This window comes from Ovis aries, chromosome 8 (genome assembly GCF_016772045.2).
Source record: "Ovis aries strain OAR_USU_Benz2616 breed Rambouillet chromosome 8, ARS-UI_Ramb_v3.0, whole genome shotgun sequence".
NCBI lineage: Eukaryota > Metazoa > Chordata > Mammalia > Artiodactyla > Bovidae > Ovis > Ovis aries.
The window spans coordinates 47,579,984-47,605,388 of NC_056061.1; the positions used below are offsets into that span (position 1 = coordinate 47,579,984).

The 25,405-nt window shown below is 41.3% G+C and overlaps 1 protein-coding gene across 5 annotated transcripts in view; it reads left to right on the top strand.

Moving 5' to 3' along the window:
- The window catches only part of BACH2 (BTB domain and CNC homolog 2), a 388,486-nt gene that overhangs the window by 259,920 nt on the left and 103,161 nt on the right, over positions 1-25,405 (top strand). For 2 of the 5 annotated variants that reach the window (XM_060419564.1, XM_060419565.1), the window contains exon 2: positions 13,534-13,579. The exons of 2 other annotated variants lie outside the window; for them this stretch is intronic. In XM_060419564.1, the coding sequence (XP_060275547.1) occupies positions 13,534-13,579 (46 nt within the window). Of the gene's footprint in view, positions 1-1,083; positions 1,196-13,533; positions 13,580-25,405 lie in introns of all 5 variants that reach the window. One more of the 5 variants, XM_060419567.1, reaches the window with a different exon arrangement.

A 25,405-nucleotide genomic window follows, 5' to 3' on the forward strand; every position in this document is an offset into this window, starting at 1 on the left:
AACTTTTAAAAAATAAAGTAGAGCACCAATGTTCTACCTGAGTTCTTTTTATTTTAAAGGCTGCTTGTGAGAATTCAGGACCATTTCGCCTGCAGGGGCTAGTGGAGTGGCTACAGTAGGGACTGGCAGGGCCTTTTTCTTCCACTCATCTGAAAATCCATAATTATCTATGAAATCAATTCACCGTCAGAATATGACTAAACTCCTAGGACCATCAGAAGAGATTATAAGTTAGTCCCAATTTTCTGAAAACCAATTGAAGTTCCGAGCACACAAAGGTGCTCAGCTTTACAAAGGAAACTGGAGGATGAGAAGAATAGAAGGGAAGGAAGAAGTGATTTGTGAAAACGGAGTGCCAAGGAAGGGATTCTGACCACAGAAGAGCACTGATATCCAGGAGACAGAGGGAGGGAAGGGGGTCCTGTCCGGAAGAGCCTCTGCTAGCCTCAGTCTTTCCTTGGGTGGACTGTGAATGTGCCAATATAGTTCAGGCTGACTCTGGATTCTCACCAGCCGTGGGAGAGGCACCTGTCTGACTACACCGCAGGCCCTTCCCACTACCCCAGCCCTAGTAACTTCCTCAAAGCACCCAAAGGATAATGATTCGTACAAACAACAAGACCAGTTTGTCAAGGCCTAGGCTTGGCCTCTGCTAATGACTTGCTCGATCTTGAGGTCACCCTCCCCTTCGTTCTTATAATTATGGTGTAAAAACCAGTCTCTGCTAATCATCCCTGAAACACAACAGGTGAAATATTTGCAAAGTGTTCAAAGGGATCTTCTGATACGTTGTCTTCTTGAGTTTTTTAACCCAAATTCCCTTGAGGGATGACTCACTTGTCTTGTGTACATCCCCACCAGCAACTCAGTGTCTGTAGTTTGTGACAGAAGATTAACATAGCTCAGGAAGCCTCTTTCAGACATGTGTCTCCCACTCCCAGGGTATGCTTGCTGTGGAGAGTCCCTACTCTAATGTGTTTCATATAAATTTCTGATTTTCATAGTATCTACTTATCTTGGGACTTTATTTGATTCATTATAGAGTTTTTACTAACATTTTTTGTTTTTATTTTTGGTCTTCAGTATCTGTTAAGATTCTGCCAGGATTTGAAGTCTCTATCTTCTGAAGTAGAAGCACCAAGCCATAAAAATGTAGGGCTGCTGGAAGGACCTAGAGAATATTATACTAAATGAAGTAAGTCGAACAGAGAAAGACAAATATTACATGGTATCACTTATATGTGGAATCTAGAAAGAAAAAAAATAATAATACAGTTGAATCTACTTATAAAACAGAAACAAACTCACAGACATAGAAAACAAACCTGTGGTTTCCACAGTGGAAAGAGAGGAGAGGAGGGATAAACTACGAGCATGGGATTAACAGATACACGCTACATATAAAACAGATAAACAACAAGGACCTGCTGTATAGCACAGGAAGATGTATATATATACAAGCTCAATCGTGTCCAACTCTCTGTGAACCCATGGACTGTAGCCTGCCAGGCTCCTCTGTTGATGGAGATTCTCCAGGCAACAATACTGGAGCGAGTTGCCATGCCCTTCTCCAGGGGATCTTCCTAACCCAGGGATTGAACCCGGGTCTTCTGTGTTTCCTTCATTGCAGGCGACTTCTTTACCTGCTGAGCCGCTGGGGAAACCACACACACACACACACACACACACACACACACACACACACACACACACACACAAAACTTAATCTCTGTGTGTGTGCTTAGTCACTCAGTCATGTCTGACTCTTTGTGACCCCATGGACTGCAGCCTGCCAGGCTCCTCTGTCCATGGGATTTTTCAGGCAAGAACACTGGAGTGGGTTGCCAGGGATCACTGTGCTGTGCACCTGAAACTGAAACAGTGTTGTAAATCAACTATACTTCAATTTGTAAAATGTAAAAAAAAAAAAATTTAGTGTCTTTAATGTAGGGCTGCCCCCAGGCAGGCAGTATATAGGTGATAGCACAGACCATCTTTGCTTGGAGATGCTAATTATCAGGGTCATATTTTCAAGTTAATATTAAAAGGCATTGTCACCTGATACCCAAATTCCCTTGACTGCCATTATTAATCATGCCTAAACTCACCTGTAGTCCTAATTGGAAAGATTCTAATATTTTTAATCACTCCACTTCTGAATATGTACAAAGTTGATCTTGTTCACAGGGATATCTTTCTAGGTCAGTGGAGAAAGTATTCAAAAAAACCTGTTGACTCTACTCTGCAGCAGCCTCCTCCACTGTACCTTCTCTGTTAATATCACTCACAGGGCCAACCAGAAAAGTCTGGTGCTTTTTCTGCTTTGCTCCTTAGAAATGTTCACAGTGAATAGCTCTTGTAATGCCATCTGTTTTCATATTTTTAAATGTGATTATATTCCTATGAGCTGAGAAGCTATTGGTTTAGGGTAATATATTTGAAGTAACCAAAAGAATTCGGTGGACCCACTGACCTGCTTTTGATTTCTGAGAAATACAGCTTTACTATCTCAAATTCTGCAAAACTTGTCCTGGGTTTATGGCAAATATTATTTTATCTTCATTGCGAAAAATTGTTTCTGCCTGTTTTTTCAGTAGAGACGTGTTGCACATGAAAGATGTCTGTGAAGTGAAGTCACTCAGTCGTGTCCGACTCTTTGTGACCCCGTGGACTATAGCCTACCAGACTGCTCTGTCCATGGGATTCTCCAGGCAAGAATCCTGGAGTGGGCTGCCATTTCTTCTCCAGGAAAGATGTCTATAGATGTTGGATTTGTTATCTTTTCTCCCCTTTCTAATTGGAAATACATTGTGTATACCTGTTAATATCTTTTCTTTCTGGAACTACTCACTTCTGTTGATTCCAGCCTGTACTTCATGCTATGACAGGGTGCTGAGTTCCCAAGCAGCTTGAAGAGGGTTGACACACATTATCCACCTACTGAGCAATGGAAACTTATTCCAGAGAGCTCTGTGATACACTTTGTTCCCAAATAACTTGGGCTACAGGCTGTATTTCCTTGAGAGTGCAATGAAAAAATCTGAATTGGTCACCTAGACAGGGAGAAAATTTCACCTGTGTACTCTCATCTCTCCGTGTATTATTTCTTTGTCTAGCTTCTGTAGGGTCAGGTTATATGACCCTGTTAACCTGTTCCTGCACACAAACTTGCTTATTCATTCATTCAGCCCACACAAGTTTACTCCCTGGATGATCTCATCCAGTACTATAGCTTTTAAATACTATCTCCACCCTAATGCCTCTCAAATTCATATCTCTAGAATAACTTTGCCCTGAATCTCAAGCTATGTGTTCAGCTGCTTATATAATATCTCTGTAGGGCTGTCAAACAGTGCTATCCTCATGCTTAGCATTTCCAAAACCAACCCTTTGTTCCCCCCTCAACCCCCACCCCGCCACTGATCCTCCCCTGAGGTTTCCCATTTCAGTACATGACACCTCCATTCATTTGGTCATGTAAGCCGAAATCCTTGAAAGCAGCCTTAACTCCTCTCACATCCCACATCAATCCACTAGCAAGTCCCATCAGCTCTACCTTCCAAATATATGCCAGGTCCAACCACTTGTCACTGCTTCTCCCGTTCCCTCCCTAGTCTAATCCATCATTCTTGCTCACCTTGGCTGCTGCAAGTCCCCCTGACATGCTTCCAGGCTGACCCCACAACAATCCACTTTCCACAGAGAAGCCAAACTCATCTTTTAAAAATAGAAATCAAGACTTCCCTGGCGGTGCAGGAGTTGGGACTCTGAGCTTCCACTGTTGGGGGCATGGGTTCGATCCCTGGTTGGGAACTAAGGTCCTGCATGCCTAATGGTGTGGCCAAAAAGAAAAAAAGGAAAAAGAAATCAGATGCTGTAACTTGCCTGCTTTGGCTTCCCATAGCACTTAGAATAAAATCCAGACTTCTATCCCAAAAGCATGCCTTTCACTGCTGTGACTGCCTTGGCAGCCTTCTGGGCACACCTTCCAGGCTCTGGGTAGCTGTTAACTCTGCCAGGCAGGCTCTTCTCTCAGATACCTGGATCGTTTACCCTCTCACTTCATTTGGAATCTGCTTCAATGAGACACTCTGTGACCACACTGTCTAAAGCAGAACCTCCGTTCTCAGCCTTCAGTTCTCTTGCCCTGCCTTATTTTTTTTCTCTGTAGTGCATTTGATCAGGAATTTATTCATGTGTTTTTATTGATATATTGCCATCTGCCCTAGTAGACTGTCAGTTCCTTGATAGCACAGCTTTGCCGGCTTCACGGCTGTGTCCTCAGGCACTTAGGACAACACATGACATCATGTACTATACACATGGGGGGTGTACATTCAGTATTGATTGAGTGAGTGAAAACACGTATTGAGTAGCCAACTCTGCTTCAGATGTTATGCTGCAGGAAAGGAAAAAAAAAACAAAGCATGGTTTCTGCCCTTGAGGGACTTGCCCTGGGTGGCAGACAGACACAGAAGTAATTCTGTGATAGTGATATGACTAGGGAGCTGCGGAAGCTGGTGCAAGAATCCCTCAGCTGTGCCCGCAGGAGTCGGGAAGTAACCGGAGGAACTGACATCTGAGATTATTCTTGAAGGATGAGCAGGTGTTTGGCAGAGAAGAGTGGGAAGGGCAGGTGATGTATGGAAACTTAACATACAACAGCATGGAGCTGTGATAGGACCAAGATCTTGAATATGACCAACTGATTCAACTGATGGGAGAGTTGTATGAGGGGAGTTTGTACCATGAGTTTTCAGCAGGCAATAATTTATTTCAGTCCCAGTCTCCAATTAATCATATGAATAGATCTTTATGAAAGCTCATTGGATCATCTTCATAGATGCTGTAAAGATATTGATGAAATTCAAAATCCATTTTTCATTTAAAAGGCACTTTATAAAATAAGAAATGATGGTATCTCCTTAACATGATCAAGTATAGGTATTACACCTAAAATTGAGCATCATGCTTGAGAGGGAAGTACTAGAATCCATGTTATGTCAGAAAGAATTAACACAAAGGTGCTTAACATTATACATTATTTTAAATGTACTATATAGCCCATGCAGTACTCAGTTCAGTTCAGCCGCTCAGTTGTGTCTGACTCTGCAATCCCATGGACTGCAGCACGCCAGGCTTTCCAGTCCATCACCAACTCCCACAGCTTGTTCAAACTCATGCAGTACTAGAGAAAGAAATTAAAAGCATAAAACCTCAGAAGGGAGAAGTCAAACTGTGTTTGTAATTTGCAGGTGATATGATTGTATACTTGGATTGGGTGCTTATTTCTATGAATCAGCTGAGAAATTGTTGTAAACAATAACAGAACTCAGTAAAGGTTGCTGAGTATCAATTTATTATGTGAAAAATGAACATTCTTCATGTACAAGATCAACAGCTACATAGATGATATAATGGTGAAAAAAGATCTTTCTTACAACAGCAAAAAAAGAAAAATCCAAAAGTAATGTAAATATACACAGAAATACATTATGCATATAAACACAGGTATTGAGTTTCACAAAAAATCTGTAAGATATAAATCTTTATTCTTATAAATAAATGAAATTTTTTCATTCCCCTGAGATGCAGAGGGGAAAAAGATGTAAATAAGTGAAAAGGCAATTCATGTTCTTATAAGGAAAATCTCAACATCAGAGATTTAACACAATCCTAATAAAAATAACAATAGAATTGTTTGTAACCACACAAGCTGATGCTGAAGTTCATATGGAAAAAAATGTTTTTAATTAGGAATAGTCTAGAATTTTTAAAAAATGAGAAAATACTTTTTAGATATCAAAATATATTACAAATATATTTCTACATTTCAGTTAGGTCGTTAATTAGATAGGTCCATGGTGGAGCATGGAGTCCAGGAATAATCTCAAATACATTTGAAAATTTAGGTTACATTAAAAAAGGTGTCTCAGATCAGTGCAGTTAAACTGGACTGTTCAATAAATGGTGCTACAATGACAATAATAGCTGTCTGGAAAAAATGAAGTTTGTTGAAAACAGAAACAGACTCACAGATTTCGAGAACAAGCTTATGGTTGCCAGGGGTGGAGTGGGGGAGGATGGGGGGAAGGGATAGTTGGGGAGTATGTGATGGACAGGTACACACTGCTATGTTTAAAATTGATAACCAACAAAGACCTACTGGATAGCACATGGAACTCTGCTCAATGTTACCTGGCAGCCTGAATGGGGGGGGGGGGGGGCGGAGTTTGGAGAATGGATACATGTATACCTGTGGCTGAGTCTCTTCACCATTCACTGGAAACAGTTGTAACATTGTGGATCATCTATTGCTTTGCTTCCTTGTGCTCTCTCAGTGGTATCCTACTCTTTGAAGCCCCATGGACTATAGCCTGCCAGGCTCCTCTATCCATGGAATTTTCCAGGCAAGAATACTGGTGTGAGTTGCCATTTCCTCCTCCAGGGGATCTTCCTGAGCCAGGGATCGAACCCAATGCATCTCCTGCATTGCAGGCGGATTCTTTACCACTGCACCATCTGGCAAGCCCTAATCAACTATACCCCAATAGAAAATAATAAGTTTAAAAAAATTAAGTTTGTTGATAGCTAGTGTTTTATGAAAGTGACAGTCGCTCAGTCGTGTCCAATTCTTTGCAACCCTATAGGTATAGTCCAGGAATTCTCTAGGCCAGAATACTAGAGTCGGTAGCCTTTCCTTTCTCCAGGGGATCTCCCCAACCCAGGAATCGAACCCAGGTCTCCAACATTGCAGGCGGATTCCTTGCCAGCTGAGCCACAGGGAAAGCCCAAGAAAAATACTGGAGTGGGTAGCCTATCCCTTCTTCAGGGGATCTTTTCAACCCAGGAATCGAACCAGGGTCTCCTGCATTGCAGGCAGATTCTTTACCAACTGAGCTATCAGGGAAGCCCCAGTATTTTATACCAAGGTTAATTCTAATTGAATTGAAGACATACATTAAAAAAAAAAAAACAAAACTGGGCTTTGCTGGTGGCTCCGTGGTAAAGAACCCCCCTGCCAATGCAAGAGACACAGGTTTGAGCCCTGGTCCGGAGGATCCCACTTGCTACAGAGCAACTAAGCCTGTGAGCCACAACTATTGAGCCTATGCTCTCGAGCCTGGGAATCTCAACTACTGACGCCCAGGTGCCCTAGAGCCCATGCTCCAAAACAAGAGAAGCCACCACAGTGAGAAGCCTGCCCACTGCAGCTAGAGAGTAGCGCCCCTCACCACAGCTAGAAAAAGCCCTGCACAGCAGTGAACACCCAGCAGAGCCAAAAATAAAATTAGATTTAATTTTAAAACCCTACAAATACTATAAGAATTTAGGGGGTAATTGTTTATATCCACAATTGGGAAAAGCTTTTTAATTTATCATATATGTGCTAAAAGCCTTAAAAAGAAAGCCATAAAATTAATCCAATTATATTACAATAAAAATTTTTTTGAAGGGCAAGCAGCACTGCATACAAAAGCAAGTGACAAACTAGGAAGAATATTTTGCAAGTCATTGTAAGAGAAAAGGCAGATTTCTCTACTATATAAAGAGCCTCTACAAGACACTAAGAAAAAAGACCATCAATGCAATTGAAAAAAATGTTTGACAGAGAATTTACTTCTGAGGACATATAAGTAGCTGTTCCTAAATGTATTAAATATACTAAAATGAACATATTTTTAAACTTTAAAATATTTTTAAGCTTTAAAATGAATAAATTAAAAAATTTTTAAGCTACCATGAGATGTTATTTACCTACCAAAGAGACAGAATTTTTTCCTCACAATTTGATAACACTATCTATTAGCAAGACTGGATAAAGAGGTACTCTTGCAGATTGCTGGTAGGAATTTAAATTGGTACAGTATAAATGGAGAACAATTTGGCAATATCACAACTGCAAAAGGTTATATAATTTTAATGCTTATTTTCCCATCAGCCTTAGGGAAAAATATATGGATGTGCAAAATTACAAGGTTATACATTGCAACCTTGTTTATAATAACAAGTCAAATGGCTATGAATAGAGAATTGGTTATATACATTATACTCTATTCTCATAGTTGAATTTTGGTTGTAACCAAAAAGCAAGGATGAGGAAATTTTCGTATGTTGGTATAGGGTGAAGCTCAAAATATATTTTTGAGCAAAAGAGCAAGGTACCGAATAGTGGTATGTTAGGTTTTGTGTAAAAAAGGAGAAGGAGTTATCTATAAATGTATATATATATTTGCTTAAATAAGCATAAGATTCTTCTAGAAGGATATACAATTAGCATGAGTTGCCTCTAAGAAATGGAACTGTGTGGTTGGGATGGATCGATTGAGGAAATTTGCACTATGTACCGTTTGTACCTTTTGAAATTTGAACCAGCCAAAACAAACCAAAAAATGTTAATACTATTTTTGAAATCCTTATCAGAAGAAACCAGTGTTACAAACAGGATGGATGAATCCTTCAAATATAAGATGCAAAGGAAGCCAGACATACACATCCCCCACCCCCACCTCCCTGCCACCAGAAAAAAAGTAGTATATTTTCCCATATATTTAAAGCTAAAAAGGAGACAAAATAAATCTATGGTGCAAGAAGTTAGAATGGCTGTCACCCCTGGGTGGAGAAAATCCCAAAAGGTCATGACAACCCACTCCAGTATTCCTGCCTGGGAAATCCCATGGACAGAGAAGCCTGGCAGGCTGCAGTTCATTGGGTTGCTAAAGAGTCGAACACAATTTAGTGATTAAACAACAACAAATGTCTTGGTGTGGAGATAATGAATGAGACAGGGCAGGAAGGAGACTTCTGGGTGCTGCTGGCATTCTTGATCGGGGTGGTGTTTACATGAGTAACTTGAAAAAATTCACTGTAGTGTACTCTTATGGTTGATACATTTTTCTGCATGTGGACTATGCTTCATTTTTTTTTTAATTACCAAAAAGGAAAAAAAAAAATCTGTAGGATTAGTTTCAGAAGCCTGCAGTAACAAAATAGCACAAACTGATATTCTTAAAACTACAGAAGTAGTTGCTAGAAGTTCAAAATCAAGGTGTCTGCAGGGACACATTCCCTCTGAAACTTGTAGAGGAATATCTGTCTTTGCTTCCTCCTAGCTTCTTGTTGGTGCCCAGCAATCCTTGACATTCCTTGGCTGGTAGAAGCATCACTGTAATCTCTGTCTCCATCCCACATGCTGTTCTCTTCTGCCTTTCCACAGAGTTCCTTTTATAAAAACACCACCATTCCCCAGTGTGGTGGTAGTGGTGGTGTTTAGTCTCTCAGACATGTCTGACTCTTTTGTGACCCCATGGACTGTAGCCCACCAGGCTCCTCTGTCCATGGGATTTTCCAGGCAAGATTACTGGAGTGGGTTGCCATTTCCTCCTCCAGGGAATCTTCCTGATCCAGGGACCAAAATCGTGTCTCTGCATCTCCTACGTTACAGGTGGACTGTTACCACTGAAGCACTGGGGAAACCCCACTGCAGTGTGACTTCATCTTAAACATTTACATCTGCAGTGATCCTATTTCCAAATAAAGTCCCATTCTGAGGTATTGGAGGTTAGGGTATCAACTTTGTGTTGTTGAACACAATTCATAACAAGGGTTAATGGAGAATTGTTAAAGAATATTGGAGTTTCTTTAGAAGTCCGTTACAATACCATTTCAGTGACTGATTTGTGAAGTGTACCATTGTTGAGCTCTTTGGTAAAGAAGTAACCCAGTTCTTTGCCTGCTAAGGGTATCTCTCCTTGGGAATCATTCAGCTGCTGGAGGGGAAAAAAAAAAAAAAAAAAGGCCTAGTCCACTCACTACCCACTGACAGGTGAAAAGAAAATAAACAAGGAGTTTTGGGGGGTCCTTTGGTAACCCCTTCTTGGTTGTACGTTCTGTAGAACTAAGGGCTGAACCCTAATAGATGACAGCTTGGCACACAGTGACCATCCATCTTTATCACTGAGCAATAATGCCGATTTGGAGTTGGGCATTTTTTAAAGGCCTCCTCATTTTTCATATTTACTCCAAGGATCCTACAGAGCCCTCATTTTTCTATGGGTACATGTTTTATTTTTCTATCGAAGAGTCAACCAGTTTCCAAATGAGTAACAAACCCAGAGTGTGGTGTGTGGCTTCCCTTTTGGTTGTACATCCAGATCACCCTTGAGATATAATTAATCCTGCAATTCTCACCACCATTGAAGTTATTTTCCTAGTTTAATGAAATGATTATTTGGTTGTCACTGGTTTCTAGTGTGTGTTCAAAGAGTGTTGGTTAGCCAAAGGGAGGAAAACAGAACAACATTAAGCCGCTTAACTGTTGAAGGAGGCTTTTAATCATTCAAAATTCAACCATTCGAGGACAGATAAAATTTGTCTATGCTAGAAAAACATTAGAATAGTGGTTGCCTTAGGCAGGTGTGGGGGGATTAACGGGGATGGGGAATCTTTCTGGTGTGATGATTATATTCTGTAGCTTGATAAGGTTCAGATTACACAGTTATTTACATTTATCAAAACTCAGTGAGTATGAAATGATTTGTACATTTCATTGAATGTAAATTATACCTCAGAAGAGAAAAACTATAAACAAATTTTGAACTCTAGCAAGTGATATGTTTGTTAAAGTATTTAGGGGAAAGTGCACCAATGTTGGCAATTTATACTTTGATATGCACTCATATGGATTGACAGGTGGATAGAGGAATGGATATAGATGCTTATTATAATGTAATAAGCATAATAAAATGCGTATTGCAGCATCTAGATATGGGTATATGGGTGTTCAATGTAAAATTCTTTACACTTTTACACTCTTCTTCTACCCACCCCTAATTTTATACTTATCAGCCCTGTGGAAATTAAATATCAAGAAAAGGGCCTAATTTGGGAACAAAACATTCTCTCCATATTCTTCCCCATGACCCCCTTTCTCCTTAATTTTTTCCAATACAATTTATTAATAGTAGAAACCTAGGAGTCAGAAATACGTAGGTTCTCCTGTGTCTGTTGCTGAATAGTTCTGTGATCTGGAGTAGATTACTTTGAGCCTAGATTTCCACTATTGTAAAAGGAGAGGATTCAATCAAGTGATCTACAAATCCCTTCTAGTACTGGAATGAAACTTTGCTTAGTTTTTTTTTAACTGTGTCTTCCTGTACTATCTTTTGGGCAATCAGCTGTAATGAAATCTTGAATCCAGACCCTGGCTTACTCTAGAAGGAATAACTCCCTTTCCCAACAAGACACACACTCTGCTAGGAGCTCATTTTAAATAATGCTAAAGATTTTAGTCCCAGTGAATATTCCATCTGCTCCTCCATATTAGCCAGATTTGAAGTTAGTCGAATATTTAAGACATTCAAGAGAGGAAAGCCATGATGCCTTACATCTCTTCCAAAAATATCAGTGAAAGCAGAGAAGAAAGTGATTTTTCTGTGTGTAGATCTGTATGTTTTGCTTCACTTGGGCTTCTCCCTAGGTGAAAATTTCATTTAAATACTGATTATGTAAAGAGACTATCAATTACTAGCCAGGTATTTTCCCCAAGGACTGAAAGCAAAACAGAGTAAATATGCCTATTGGGATGTGTCTATTTCCATTCTCAGGATATGACAGAACGCGAAGGAAAAACCGATTTGGTGTGTCACAATACAGGAACAACCCAGAGAGGATAATTTGATGAACTTTGAATCTCTTCCTGTGCTACTTACTCAACTATATTACCAAAGACAGAAACTCAGCTTTCATCATGTGGGTTCTTTGGCAGGTCTAACTACCTGAGGAGTAATTACACATAGTCATGCCAGATGTAAATTACATACCGATTGTAGTTATCTCCGCGTTGCGTCTTTCCCAAAGCTTCTGTTTCTGTGTTTGCGTATTCTGGCCCATATATCTACATATTTTCTCCCTTCCCTTCACTGTAAACCAAATGAGTAGTGGGACTACTTAATAATGAAAGAGGCTAATTATCAAGGACTTGACTTTACTAATATACTCAGGTTGGAGATGTTTTTGGTGACGAGACCATGGGCAAGCCATCTGATTTGGCCCATTATTATATTTTCAATTATCTTTGGTGCGCAGAGACATTAATATAGCTGAGGATGACATAGCAAATTACCACAGCTCTCTAGCCTTTTAAATTGCCACTGTTGTAATCTGTAATTATAGAAATCAGTGTGAGGATTGTGGCACTGCATAAGTATCTTTCTTGATACTTTATTGCTGAATGAATTATTAATCAGAATCAGTCTTGTATAGTATTTGCAGCAACTCTGAAGAATAATGTATAATTAAATTTCATTATTCCTATTTTTGTGCTAATGTTTTATGATGTTGTAATTGATAATTAATTGGCCAAAAATTCACACAGTACTTGGGAGTTTCAGGTGGCTGGAAAAGGTTCAGCATGCTGAGTTCATTAACTAAGTAATGATCATTCTGTAAAGATCATATAGTCCAGCCCAATCTGATGGAAAAACTTTTGAAATTGTTATATTAAATCATTAAGCTTTTCGGTGTTTCTTTAAAATAAGGTAATAACCGTGAGCACATATTAATAATTAAGAAATCTTAATAGATTTCCAATCTGGTCAATTTTAAGTAATCAGTTGTTGATTATGACTATCAGGCTTACTACTCTAGATTCAGTTGGTAGGCTTTTCTGTGTATCAGTTTCCATTCCAATTAAGCAACCAGCAGTCTCCATATAACCACAGTTTTAAAAACAGAATAACAGCACTACAATCTGAAAAGCCATTTCCCTCTGCCTTTAAAGAGTATAACCCACATCTTTATAGACAAAGTCTGGTGTAATCTTCTTTTCCAATTGTCCAGACTGCTAAATGGTTTTCCTCTGCACAGACACAGAGAATTTAAAATCTGAAAGGATTATGAACTTTTCGTTGACTGGCATTCTAACGAAGAAATCCTGGTGTGAGTCTCTTTTGGTATCCTTTGCAACCTAGGTAACCAGCCAACATTCAGAATCCAAGAATGTCTTTCACTCAGCCTGAGTTCTGTTGAAAAGAAACATTGTCAGGCATTTTATGTGAACTTCTGCTGTGCCATTTTATTTGACTTTTTTTTTTTAAAGAAGGTAATACTTTTTTCTGGTTTTCAAGGGTCTTCTTTAGAAACATACAAGTTAAAAAAAAAAATAGGTGAACATCTTTTTCCTTTCCAAAGAATTTTGAAGGCACTGTGATAGGAAACTTTACAATGCATGTGCTATTTTTCAATCAGTTCTTTTCTAAGCTGGTCAGAAAACTATCTTGGGAATTTCTGGGCAAATACACCTCTACTTTCCCAGAAAGATTATGAGTGGTTGATTTTTACATTGGTTGCCTTGACTCTAGTGTCTTACAACTCCAAATAATAAATTATTAAAGAGAAGTTTGTCATCAGACCCCTGTGAGTGGCACTAAGGCGCATTCCTGTAGCATCTGGGAGCAAGTTGCTCGGTAGCCTTTGTCTGATGCTGGAGTGAGCATCAGAAACCTTCCTCTTACTGTCTTCTCTCAATTCCAGGCCCTCCAGAGCTATGCATGATCCCAGAGCAGCCAGTACCCAAGAGGTGAGCCTGCTAAGTTCAGTCATACTCTCAAAACGTGATCTTGGGGATGCAGTTGAGAGTCCTGTGTGCCCTTCATCCCTTGAGGATTTGGCAGCCTACATGCTGCTGAAAGGGAGGGCATCACTGGTCGTCTGTTTGGCAGTTTGAGATTAGAGGCTGTGAACTTAGGGAGAGAAATCAGCCATTGTGCTTTTCCCAGGCCAGGAGAGCTAAATTATGCTCTGCGGGGATCCACCTTGTACAGATCCAGTGGACAAAGACTATGTTTCAGGGAAGAACCTGCCTGCCAATAAAGGAAACATTAGAGATGTGGGTTTGATCCCTTGGTTGGGAAGATCCCCTGCAGCAGGGCACGGCAACCCACTCCAATATCCTTGCCTGGGGAACCACATGGACAGAGGAGCCTGGCAGACTACAGTCCATGGGGTCGCATAGAGTCAGACATGGTTGAAGCGACCCAGCAACACAACACACACACACAGGAAGCTCAGTGCCATACTCTGTAACAACCTAGAGGGGTGGGATAGGGTGAGGAGTGGGAAAGAGAGGTTCATGAGGGAGGGGATATATGTATGCTTGTGATGGATTCATGTTGTTGCATGACAGAGGCCAACACAAATTGTAAAGCAATAGTCCTCCGATTAAAGAATTTAAAAGAATAAAGAATATGTTGCACTGTTAGTGCATAGTTGGATCTAGAAAGCTTGGAAATAAAACAGAGTTAAGTCCCTTCCACTGAGAAAGTCTGCAAATGTTAGCTTTTCCTTTACTGTGTCAACCTAGGCTTTTCCTATAGCTTTTTTTAAAAATGTATTTTTAATTGAAGGATAATTGATTTACAGCATTGTGTTGGTTTATGCCATACATCAACATGAATCAGCCATTGGTATGCATATGTCCCCTCCCCCCTACCCCTCTAGGTTGTCACAGAACTTCAGTTTAAGTTCCTGAGGCATACAGCAAATTCCCACTGGCGATCTATTTTACATATGGTAGTGTGTGTCTATGTTTCCATGCTACTCTCTCCATTTGTCCCCTATAGTTTTTTTTTTTACCTTCCCGTTCTCTCGGTGTGTACGTTGGCGGTTATGGCATTAGTTTCCGCTAACATTCACATTATTCAGAAGGGACAGAGTTTTCTGTGGATAAATCGACAGGCAAGGCAGCCTGGTGGCCCAGAGAAGACAGACAGCTCCAGAGAGCATAGGAAGATGTGAGAAGAAGCAGCTTTGAAGGGAACCTAGCCAAAAACAAAAGCAGCACCAAGTGGGGCAGGAGGATGGAGAGGCAGGCAGCAGACCGGGGGTGGGCTCATGTTCCTGAGAACATGACATCTGGGCAGAGACTTGAAGGACATCAGGAAGTGAGCCAACGCATTCACATCTCCAAACAGCCTCATGGGAGGCCGGTTTATCCTCTTTTCATATGTAAGGAGAGGAGAACTTACATGAGCTGTCCCCGTCCTCCAACTCCAGGAAGTGGCAGGGGACCCTTCCTGGTTTGTAGGGCTGCCTTGAATGAACTGCCCTGGGGGTTCAAATGCAAGTTCCCACCCAACTCCAGTTACCCTAAACCACACAATGAACGAACTCTTGTAGTTCCAAGAGACAGGATGGCAGCTAGGCAAGTCTAGGTTATGCAGGCAGGACTGGAAGTAGGAGATGCTGATGTGCCAAAAGGACCAGGGAGATCCACCCTACTGTATACAAGAGAGAGAGACAAGGGTCTACTGTACAGCACAGGGAACTGTATTCAGCATCTTTCTGTTTTTGTGGCTGTTCTGGGTCTTCGTGGCTGCATGGCCTCTCCTCTAGTAGCAGTGAATGGGGGCTGTTCTCTGGTTGTAGTGCTTCAGCTTCTCATCGTGGCGGCTTCTCTTGTTGCGGCGCACTGTCTCTAAGTCACGTGAGCTTCAAGAGTTGCAGCGTGTGGGCTCAGTAGTTGTGGCTGTAGAACACAAGCTCAATAATTGTGGCTCACAGGCTTACCTGCTCAGTGGCATGTGGAATCCTCCTAACAGAGAGATCGAACCTGTGTCTCCTGCATTGGCAGGTGGGTTCTTTACCACTGAGCCACCAGGGAAGTACTGTACTCACTTCAGTTCAGTTCAGTCCCTCAGTAGTGTCCAACTCTTTGTGACCCCATGGACTGCAACACGGCAGGCTTCCCTGTCCATTACCACTCAAGTTGGTGATGCCATCCAACCATCTCATCCTCTGCCGTCCCCTTCTCCTCCCACCTTCAATCTTTCCCAGCATCAGGGTCTTTTCCAATGAGTTAGTTCTTTGCATCAGGTGGCCAAAGTGTTGGAGTTTCAGCTTCAGCATCAGTCCTTCCAGTGAATATTCAGGACTGATTTCCTTTAGGATGGTTGGATCTCCTTGCAGTCCAAGGGACTCTCAAGAGTCTTCTCCAACACCATAGTTCAAAAGCATCAATTCTTCAGCGCTCGGCTTTCTTTATGGTCCAGCTCTTACAGCCATACATGACTACTGGAAAAACCACAACTTTGACTGGACAGACCTTTGTCAGCAAAGTATTGCCCCTGCTTTTTAATATGCTGTCTAGGTTTGTCATAACTTTTCTTCCAAGGAGCAAGCATCTTTTAATTTCATGGCTGCAGTCACCATCTGTAGTGATTTTGGAGCCCCCAAAATAAAGTCTCTCAGTTTCCACTGTTTCCCCATCTATTTGCCATGAAGTGACGGGACCAGATGCCATAATCTTAGTTTTCTGAAGTTGAGTTTTAAGCCAACTTTTTTTACTCTCCTCTTTCACTTCCATCAAGAGGCTTTTTAGTTCCTCTTCACTTTCTGCCATAAGGGTGGTGTCATCTGCATATCTGAAGTTATTGGTATTCCTCATGGAAATCTTGATTCCAGCTTGTGTTTCATCCAGTCCAACATTTCACATGATATACTCTTCTTATAAGTTAAATAAGCAGGATGACAGTATACAACCTTGACATATTCCTTTCCCAGTTGTTCCATGTCCAGTTCTAACTGTTGCTTGTTGACCTGCATACAGATTTCTCAGGAGACAGGTCAGGTGGTCTGGTATTCCCATCACTTGAAGAATTTTCCACAGTTTGTTGTGATCCACTTAGTCAAAGGCTTTGGCATAGTCAATAAAGCAGAAGTAGATTTTTTTCCAGAACTCTCTCACTTTTTTGATGATCCAACGGATGTTGGCAATTTGATCTCTGGCTCCTCTGCCTCTTCTAAATCACTTTGAACATCTGGAAGTTCACAGTTCACATACTGCTGAAGCCTGGCTTGGAGAATTTTGAGTATTACTTTACTAGCATGTGAGATGAATGCAATTGTGGGGTAGTTTGAGCATTCTTTGGGATTGGAATGAAAACTGACCTTTTCCAGTCCTGTGGCCACTGCTGAGTTTTCCAAATTTGCTGGCATATTGAGTGCAACACTTTCACAGCATCATCTTTCAGGATTTGAAATAGCTCAACTGGAATTCCATCACGTCCACTAGCTTTGTTTATAGTGATACTTCCTAAGGCCCACTTGACTTCACTTTCCAAGATGACTGACTCTTGGTGAGTGATCACACCATCATGGTTATCTGGGTCATGAAGATCTTTTTGTATAGTTCTTATGTGTATTCTTGTCACCTCTTCTTAATATCTTCTGCTTCTGTTAAGTCCATACCATTTCTGTCCTTTATTTTGCCCATCTTTGCATGAAATGTTCCCTTGGTATCTCTAATTTTCTTGAAGAGATCTCTAGTCTTTCCCATTCTATTGCTTTCCTCTGTTTCTTTTCATTGATCACTGAGGAAGGCTTTCTTATCCCTCCTTGCTATTCTTTCTTTGGAACTCTGCATCAGGCATATCTTTCCTCTTCTCCTTTGCCTTTCACTTTTGCCTTCACTTTGCCTTCTCCTTTCGCTTTTCTTCTTTTCTCAGCTATTTCTAAGGCCTCCCCAGACAACCACTTGACCTTTTTACATTTCTTTTTCTTGGGGATGGTCTTGATCACTGCCTCCTTGTACAATGTCACAAATGAATCACCGATAGTGGAAAAGAATCAGAAAAAGAATAGGTTTACATATATGAGGTGATGGAATTTCAGTTGAGCTATTTCAAATCCTGAAAGATGATGCTGTGAAAGTGCTGCACTCAATATGCCAGCAAATTTGGAGAACTCAGCCATGGCCACAGGACTGGAAAAGGTCAGTTTTCATTCCAATCCCAAAGAAAGCCACTGCCAAAGAATGCTCAAACTACCCCACAATTGCATTCATCTCACACGCTAAAGTAATGCTCAAAATTCTCCAAGCCAGGCTTCAGCAGTTCATGAACCGTGAACTTCCAGATGTTCAAGCTGGTTTTAGAAAAGGCAGAGGAACCAGAGATCAAGTTGCCAACATCCACTGGATCATGGAAAAATCAAAAGAGTTCCAGAAAAACATCTATTTCTGCTTTACTGATTATGCCAAAGCCTTTGACTATGTGGATCACAACAAACTGTGGAAAATTCTGAAAGAGATGGGAATACCAGACCACCTCACCTCCCTCTTGAGAAACCTATATGCAGGTCAGGAAGCAACGGTTAGAACTGGACATGGAACAACAAACTGGTTCCAAATAGGAAAAGGAGTACGTCAAGGCTGTATATTGGCACCCTACTTATTTAACTTCTATGCAGAGTACATCATGAGAAATGCTGGGCTGGGAGAAGCACAAGCTGGAATCAAGATTGCCGGGAGAAATATCAATAACCTCAGATATGCAGATGATACCACCCTTATGGCAGAAAGTGAAGAGGAAAAAAGCCTCTTGATGAAAGTGAAAGAGGAGAGTGAAAAAGTTGGCTTAAAACCCAACTTCAGAAAACTAAGATTATGGCATCTGGTCCCATCACTTCATGGCAAATAGATGGGGAAACAATGGAAACTGAGAGACTTTATTTTGGGGGCTCCAAAATCACTATAGATGGTGACTGCGGCCATGAAATTAAAAGATCCTTGCTCCTTGGAAGAAAAGTTATGACAAACCTAGACAGCATATTAAAAAGCAGGGGCAATACTTTGCTGACAAAGGTCTGTCCAGTCAAAGTTGTGGTTTTTCCAGTAGTCATGTATGGCTGTAAGAGCTGGACCATAAAGAAAGCCGAGCGCTGAAGAATTGATGCTTTTGAACTATGGTGTTGGAGAAGACTCTTGAGAGTCCCTTGGACTGCAAGGAGATCCAACCATCCTAAAGGAAATCAGTCCTGAATATTCACTGGAAGGACTGATGCTGAAGCTGAAACTCCAACACTTTGACCACCTGATGCAAAGAACTAACTCATTGGAAAAGACCCTGATGCTGGGAAAGATTGAAGGTGGGAGGAGAAGGGGACGGCAGAGGATGAGATGGTTGGATGGCATCACCAACTTGATGGATATGAGTTTGAGTAAGCTCTGGGAGTTGGTGATGGACAGGAAAGCTTGGCGTGCTGCAGTCCATGGGGTTGCAAAAAGTCAGATATGATGGAGTGACTGAACTGACTGATACATATATGTATGTCTGAATCACTTTGCTGTATATCTGAACATTGTAAATCAATTATTCTTCAATTTTAAAAACTGTTCATTTTTCTCCACTTCCTTTTTTTTACATTTTAAAATTTTTAATTAGAGGATAATTACTTAACAATATTGTGGTGGTTTTTGCCATACATCAACATGAGTTGGCCATAGCTATACATATGTCCTCTCCCTCTTGAACTCCTTTCTCGCCTCCCTTCCCATCCCAGCCCTCTAGGTTGTCACAGAGCGCTGGCTTTGGGTTCCCTGAGTCTTACATCGAACCTCCACTGATTGTCTGTTTTACAAATAGTAACATATATGTTTCAATGCTGTCCTCTCCAATCATCGCACCCTCGCATTCCCCCACTATGTCCCAAAGTCTGTTCTTTATGTCCGTGTCTCCTGTCTGCCCTGCAGATAGGAATGTCAGTGCTATCTTTCTAGATTCTTTACATGTGTGTTAATATACAATGTTTTTCTTTCTCTTTCTGATTTACTTCACTCTGTGTAATAGGCTCTGGGTTCATCCACCTGATTAGAACTGACTCAAATGCATTTCTCTGTATCAGTTCAGTTCAGTTCAGTTGCTCAGTGCTCAGTCGTGTCTGACTCTTTGTGACCCATGAATCGCAGCACGCCAGGCCTCCCTATCCATCACCAACTCTCGGAGTTCACTCAGACTCACGTCCATCAAGTCAGTGATGCCATTCAGCCATCTCATCCTCTGTCGTCCCCTTCTCCTCCTGCCCCCAATCCCTCCCAGCATCAGAGTCTTTTCCAGTGAGTCAGCTCTTCGCATGAGGTGGCCAAAGTACTGGAGTTTATAGTTGAGTAATATTCCATTGTATATGTGTAATGTAACTTCCTTCCTTATCCACTCATCTGTCAATGGACGTCTAGGTTGCCTCCATGTACTAGCTATTGGAAATAGTGCTGCAGTGAACATTAGGGTACAGTGTGTCTTTTTCAATTATGGTTTCCTCCAGGTATATGCCCAGTAGTGGGATTTCTGGGTCATATGGCAGTTTATTCCTAGTTTTGTTTTTTTTTTAAGGAATCTCCATACTGTTTTCCATAGTGGCTGAATCAATTTGCATCCCCACCAACCATGTAAGAAGGTTCTCTTTTCTCCATACCCTCTCCAGCATTTATTGTTCGTAGACTTTTTGATGATGGCCATTCTAACCAGTGTGAAATGACACCTTATTGTAGTTTTGATTTGCATTATAGCTCAGTTGGTAAAGAATCTGCCTGCAATGCAGGAGACCTGGGTTCGATTCCTGGGTTAGGAAGATCCCTTGCAGAAGGAAATGGCAACCCAGTCCGGTATTCTTGCCTGGAGAATCCCATGGACAGAGGATCCTGACAGGCTACAGTCCATGGGGTTCCAAGACTTAGGGGATTGCGCATGACTTAGTGACTCAACCACCAATGAGTGACGTTGAACATCTTTTCATATGTTTATTAGCCATCTGTATGTCTTCTTTGGAGAAATGTCTGTTTAGATCTTCTGCCCACTTTTTGACTGGGTTGTTTATTTTTCTGGTATTGAGCTGCATGAGCGTCTTGTATATTTTTTCTAGCACCATACATGAAAACAAACTCAAAATGGATTAAAGACCTAAATATAAGACCAGAAACTTAAAACTCTTAGATGAAAATATAGGCAGAACACTCTCTGACATAAATCAGAGCAAGATCCTCCCTGACCCATGTCCTAGAGTAATGGAAATAAAAGCAAAAATAACCAAATGGGACCTAATTAAACTTAAAAGCTTTCACACAATGAAGGAAACCATAAGAAAGGTGAAAAGACAACCCTCAGCATGAGAGAAAATAATAGCAAACAAACCAACTGACAAAGAATTAATCTGCAAAATATATAAGCAGCCCATGTAGCTCAATACCAGAGAAAAAAATTAAAAAAAAAAAAAGATAAACTGTCATCAGTCTGGGAATGAAAAGTGGATGGAAACAGTTGGCATGTTGAGAGAGAAGAGCTAATTTTATTGGCCACATACTGCATACTGAATGAGTGAATTAATGAACAGACACACACGTGGAATGTTTTCATCCTCATGAGCCTACAGGGTAGGCTACCATTCTTTATCATACTCTTTTCATATAAATCAGAAGAATGAGACCCAAAAAAGTTATGTGCTGATGGAGGTTGGGCCAGATATGAGTGGCAGAATCAGGATTCCAAGCAGGCAGGCTGGCTGTCCTCGACCATTGCACGGTCCTGCTTCTGTTAACCCTGCTGATACAGTGCTTAGTGCATGCTGACTGTATACTCCAGGAATTGCTCCAGGCACTTTGTGCTTTAGCTTGCTTGCTCCTCATGACAACTGGATTACAGATGAGGGATCCTCACAGAAAGATTCTGGTTGGTATGCAGACGCCGGCAGACTGGCTCCAGAGCCTGGCTGGCCACTGCTACACACACTGTCTCTGAAGATTCAGGAAGGTTCTGATTTGTATGAAACATGCAAAAGGTTTCAAAGGGAGAAAACTGGGAAAGCCTGTCATAGAAGGTGGACTGTTCAAAGCTCATCCTTCTAACAAGCATTGATGGGATGGAATCTTTTGGAAACTTTGTTAGATGAGAATCAGTACAAGCCTCCCTCCATCTGCCAGATGCCTTCTCTTGGCATGAGGGAGAAATATATCAGGGTTAAGTGCCCAGCAGAGCAGACACTCTTGATATTAATAATATAATCATGTGTACCACCATAATCATGTGTAGAATTAATCAAAGGGTGGTGAGGATTGTTCCTGATGCAAACAGAGTACTTTCTGCTTCTCAGAAAGCTCTCAAATCTGCTGTCCAATTCACGGTCATTATGGATGTTAGAGAGGGAAGGCTGCAGTGACGTCATGGTCAAAGTTGCCAGAAAACACCAGATCCCTCACATTATTGCATCATTTTCTCCCAGACTATGGATAGAAATCAGGCAAATTGGGCTTTCCTCAGGTTTAGTTAAGCAGGAGAATCTAGCAAACAAAGACATACCTCACTCTTCATACACTTTGGGTTTGCCTCAATATAAGAAACTCTCATTCTGTGCAGAATTACAAATTTTTTATAATGTACAAAGAAATTCATTTTCCTTTCATAATTATAGTTTCTATTTGTGGAGTGTTTACTGTAAAACAAAGACCATCTTAAATACCTTATTGAACTAGTTGAATAGCTCCGTATAGTCAGTTGCTGAGTCATGTCCGACTCTGTGACTCCGTGGACTGTAGCCTGAGAGGCTTCTCTGTCCATGGAATTGTCCAGGCAAGAATCCTGGAGTGGGTTGCCATTTCCTTCTGCAGGGGATCTTCCCAAACCAGGAATCAAACCTGGGTCTCCTGCATTGCAGGTGGATTCTTTACTGTCTCAGCCACCAGGGAACCTCAAATATCTTCTTGCTTCATCTCATTTAATCTTCACATAGTCATTTTGCAGATGGAAAAACCAAGGATTACAGAGTCTAACTGGGTACGTTAATTAATGTACCCAATGTCCTACAGCCAAGAGGTGGGAGAGCAGAAACTCAAATGGAGGGCCCTCTGTCTAGGGTTGGAAGGAGAAATAGGAATCAGGTACACTGTAGAATCAAGAAAGCACTGAGACAGAAAGAAAAATACCGTCTGCTGTCATTTTATACATAGAATCTAAAAAATACAACAACCTAGTGACTATAACAAAAAGAAGCAGATTCACAGGTAGAGAGCAAGCTCTCGTGGGTACCAGTGGGGAAGGAAGGGGCAATAGAAATAGGGAAGTAAGTGATACAAGCTACTAGGTATAAAATAAGCTACCAAGATACATTGTACAACACAGGGAATATCCCCAGTATTTTATAATAACTATCAATGAAGTATAACCTTTAAAAATCATGAATCACTGTATTGTGCATCCATAATTTATATAATATCATATATCAACTATACTTTTATTTTAAAAAGAGAGAGGACCTTCCCAGAACCCAAAACAAAAAGGAAAGGAAAGAAAGTATTGAGTAGTCTCTTCCTGCCTGGCACTTCTGAATGCTTCTGGATGCTTCTCTGGTACAGTCTGGTCATACCTCTTCCTGTCCATTTGGAGAGAGGGTATTTTCTCCGCCATGGCAGTGCAAATCTGACTTTTTACAATGAGTGAGTTAGAACAAAATCTCTTCCTAACAGACTCTGCTGTATCTGAGGCATATCTTTCTCATCACACTGAGAAGCTGCCAAGGACAGGACAGGGACTTAGAAGGCTCCGAGCACATCCTTCCCCCCGTCTCTCTTCACTGACCTCCTGCCATTCCCGCATCCTCCCAGGAGCGCACTTCACCTGTGTGTTCATATTCCAGCTCCGTTTGATCTCCTTCTTGGTGACAGATGGTCCAAGTGCTTTTATTACCTGATGTGGGATTTAACAGACTGCCAAGCAATGGTCTTAGCTTCATGGTTTTAATCATTTTGAAATGGAAAAATAGGAGTGAGGGTGCCCAGGCTTTAGTGGAAAATCCACTGACAATTTCCAAAGCGTCTCCGAAAGGACCCTCAAACCAGATGACTCCTCTGCCTTGATGCCTTGATTGGGTGCTGCTGCCATGGGTGCCGAGTTTTGTTTTTAGTTAGCAGCTGAATCATCTTGCAATCTGAAATTCATCCATGCCAGCCTGCATCTCTGCAAAGACAACAGTATTTCAGAACAGAATCACATTGTCCGAAAGACCCCAGTGCATGAAAGAACCAAGTTTCCTCTTATTCCGTACCTTTTCTGTGAAAGCTATCTTTCTGCCAAGCCACAGAAACTCAGTTCTGTTTTCTTTCCCACCTGTAAACAGCATACCCTCTCAGGAAGCGGAACAGCCATTGCTAGAGATCACAGGGATGAACAGCCACATAACTGTAGATGTCCTTTATGTACAGGCAGACCTTTCTGTCAAAAGTGCATCTGGAGGTGAGCCTACCCCCACCCCTTTCCCCGAGAAAGAGTTAGGTTTGATGATTCCTTCTCTAGGTAGCACTATACTTCCTGATCAGATGATTTTACCTTTGGCAACTTACACGTTTTAGCACTTACAAGCAGTAACTAGCCCAGAAAACTAGCCCAGGAAACAATGGCTTTGTTAACATGGTTTCTTCACATCAATAACCAAGCCCAGCATTGTCACTGACCTGGTGAGTAAACTTCTGAAGTGAATGACACAGTTATCTATTGAAATGAATTCAAGGAGCAAAATTTTTAAATGATGACACTTAAATATTCTTTTTTCCTTTTCTGCCCCTCCTCCTTCCTCTTCCCTTCTTTCCTTCCCTCCCTCTCTCTCCCTTTTCTTTCTGCCACCCCCTTAATCAGATTTGAAGTCCACTAATTACTGAGTTCAGTTTTCGACAGTCTGAGATCTGACAGTAATGCTAAAGTTAGGATTAGACTCGCAGGCTCCCTTTGTTTCTGCATTTGACTATCAGCTGTCTTTTCTTAGTCTTTGATTCTCTGTTGTGAGTTTTGACTTGGTGCTTCTCTAAGACAGAATAATTTCTGTCAAGTTCTGGGAACTCCCCTCCCACCCGATGGCGAAGTTTTAGAGCGGGGGGAGTGCGCGCCCCGTGTCGAACTGTGCACTGGATACAAGTCTGCAGCACCTTCTATTAAAACGTAAAATGATCCGTTGAGTCATCCTCTCTCTGGTTTGACTCAGATGCTTTATGGTGCACTTTGCATGTCATTTCTCTGTAATGATTTCCCCATGGAGAAGGGCGTCTGATAGAATCCAGGCAGACTGAAGATTGCTCTGAGTCAAATGGATCTTTTATTCTTTGAGTATTAACCCTTATCTCTCAGTTTCCCATTCTTGCATTTTCCCTGAAGGAACCTTAATGAAGTAAATAGGTTCCACCACCCTCATTTAGCCTCCTAATCACTGTTCATAATTTCTTCTCACATTAGCAGCGTGAGGCTCTAGGGTCATATTTCTCTGGCTGGAAGGGAACACCAGGAGAGAACAATTCACACAGATGCCCTGATAGAGAAAAATGGAGAAGGGAAATGACTTCTTTCTGTCCTCTAACTCCTAATGTGCAAGAAGCAAATGCTAATAGGAAGCAGAGATTGCTGTATGAGAAATGAATATAAATGGAGAACATGGATACAAAGAAGTAGGAACGGAGACAAACTGGAAGTGACAAGACAGCCAAGGGTAGGAGTGGACCTACCCCGGCGGAATAAATGGGGGCTTCGTCTATACCCTTAGCTGGGAGCTGGCCACAAAAGAACCAAAAGCAGGCATCGAGATATAGAAAAGACGAGCA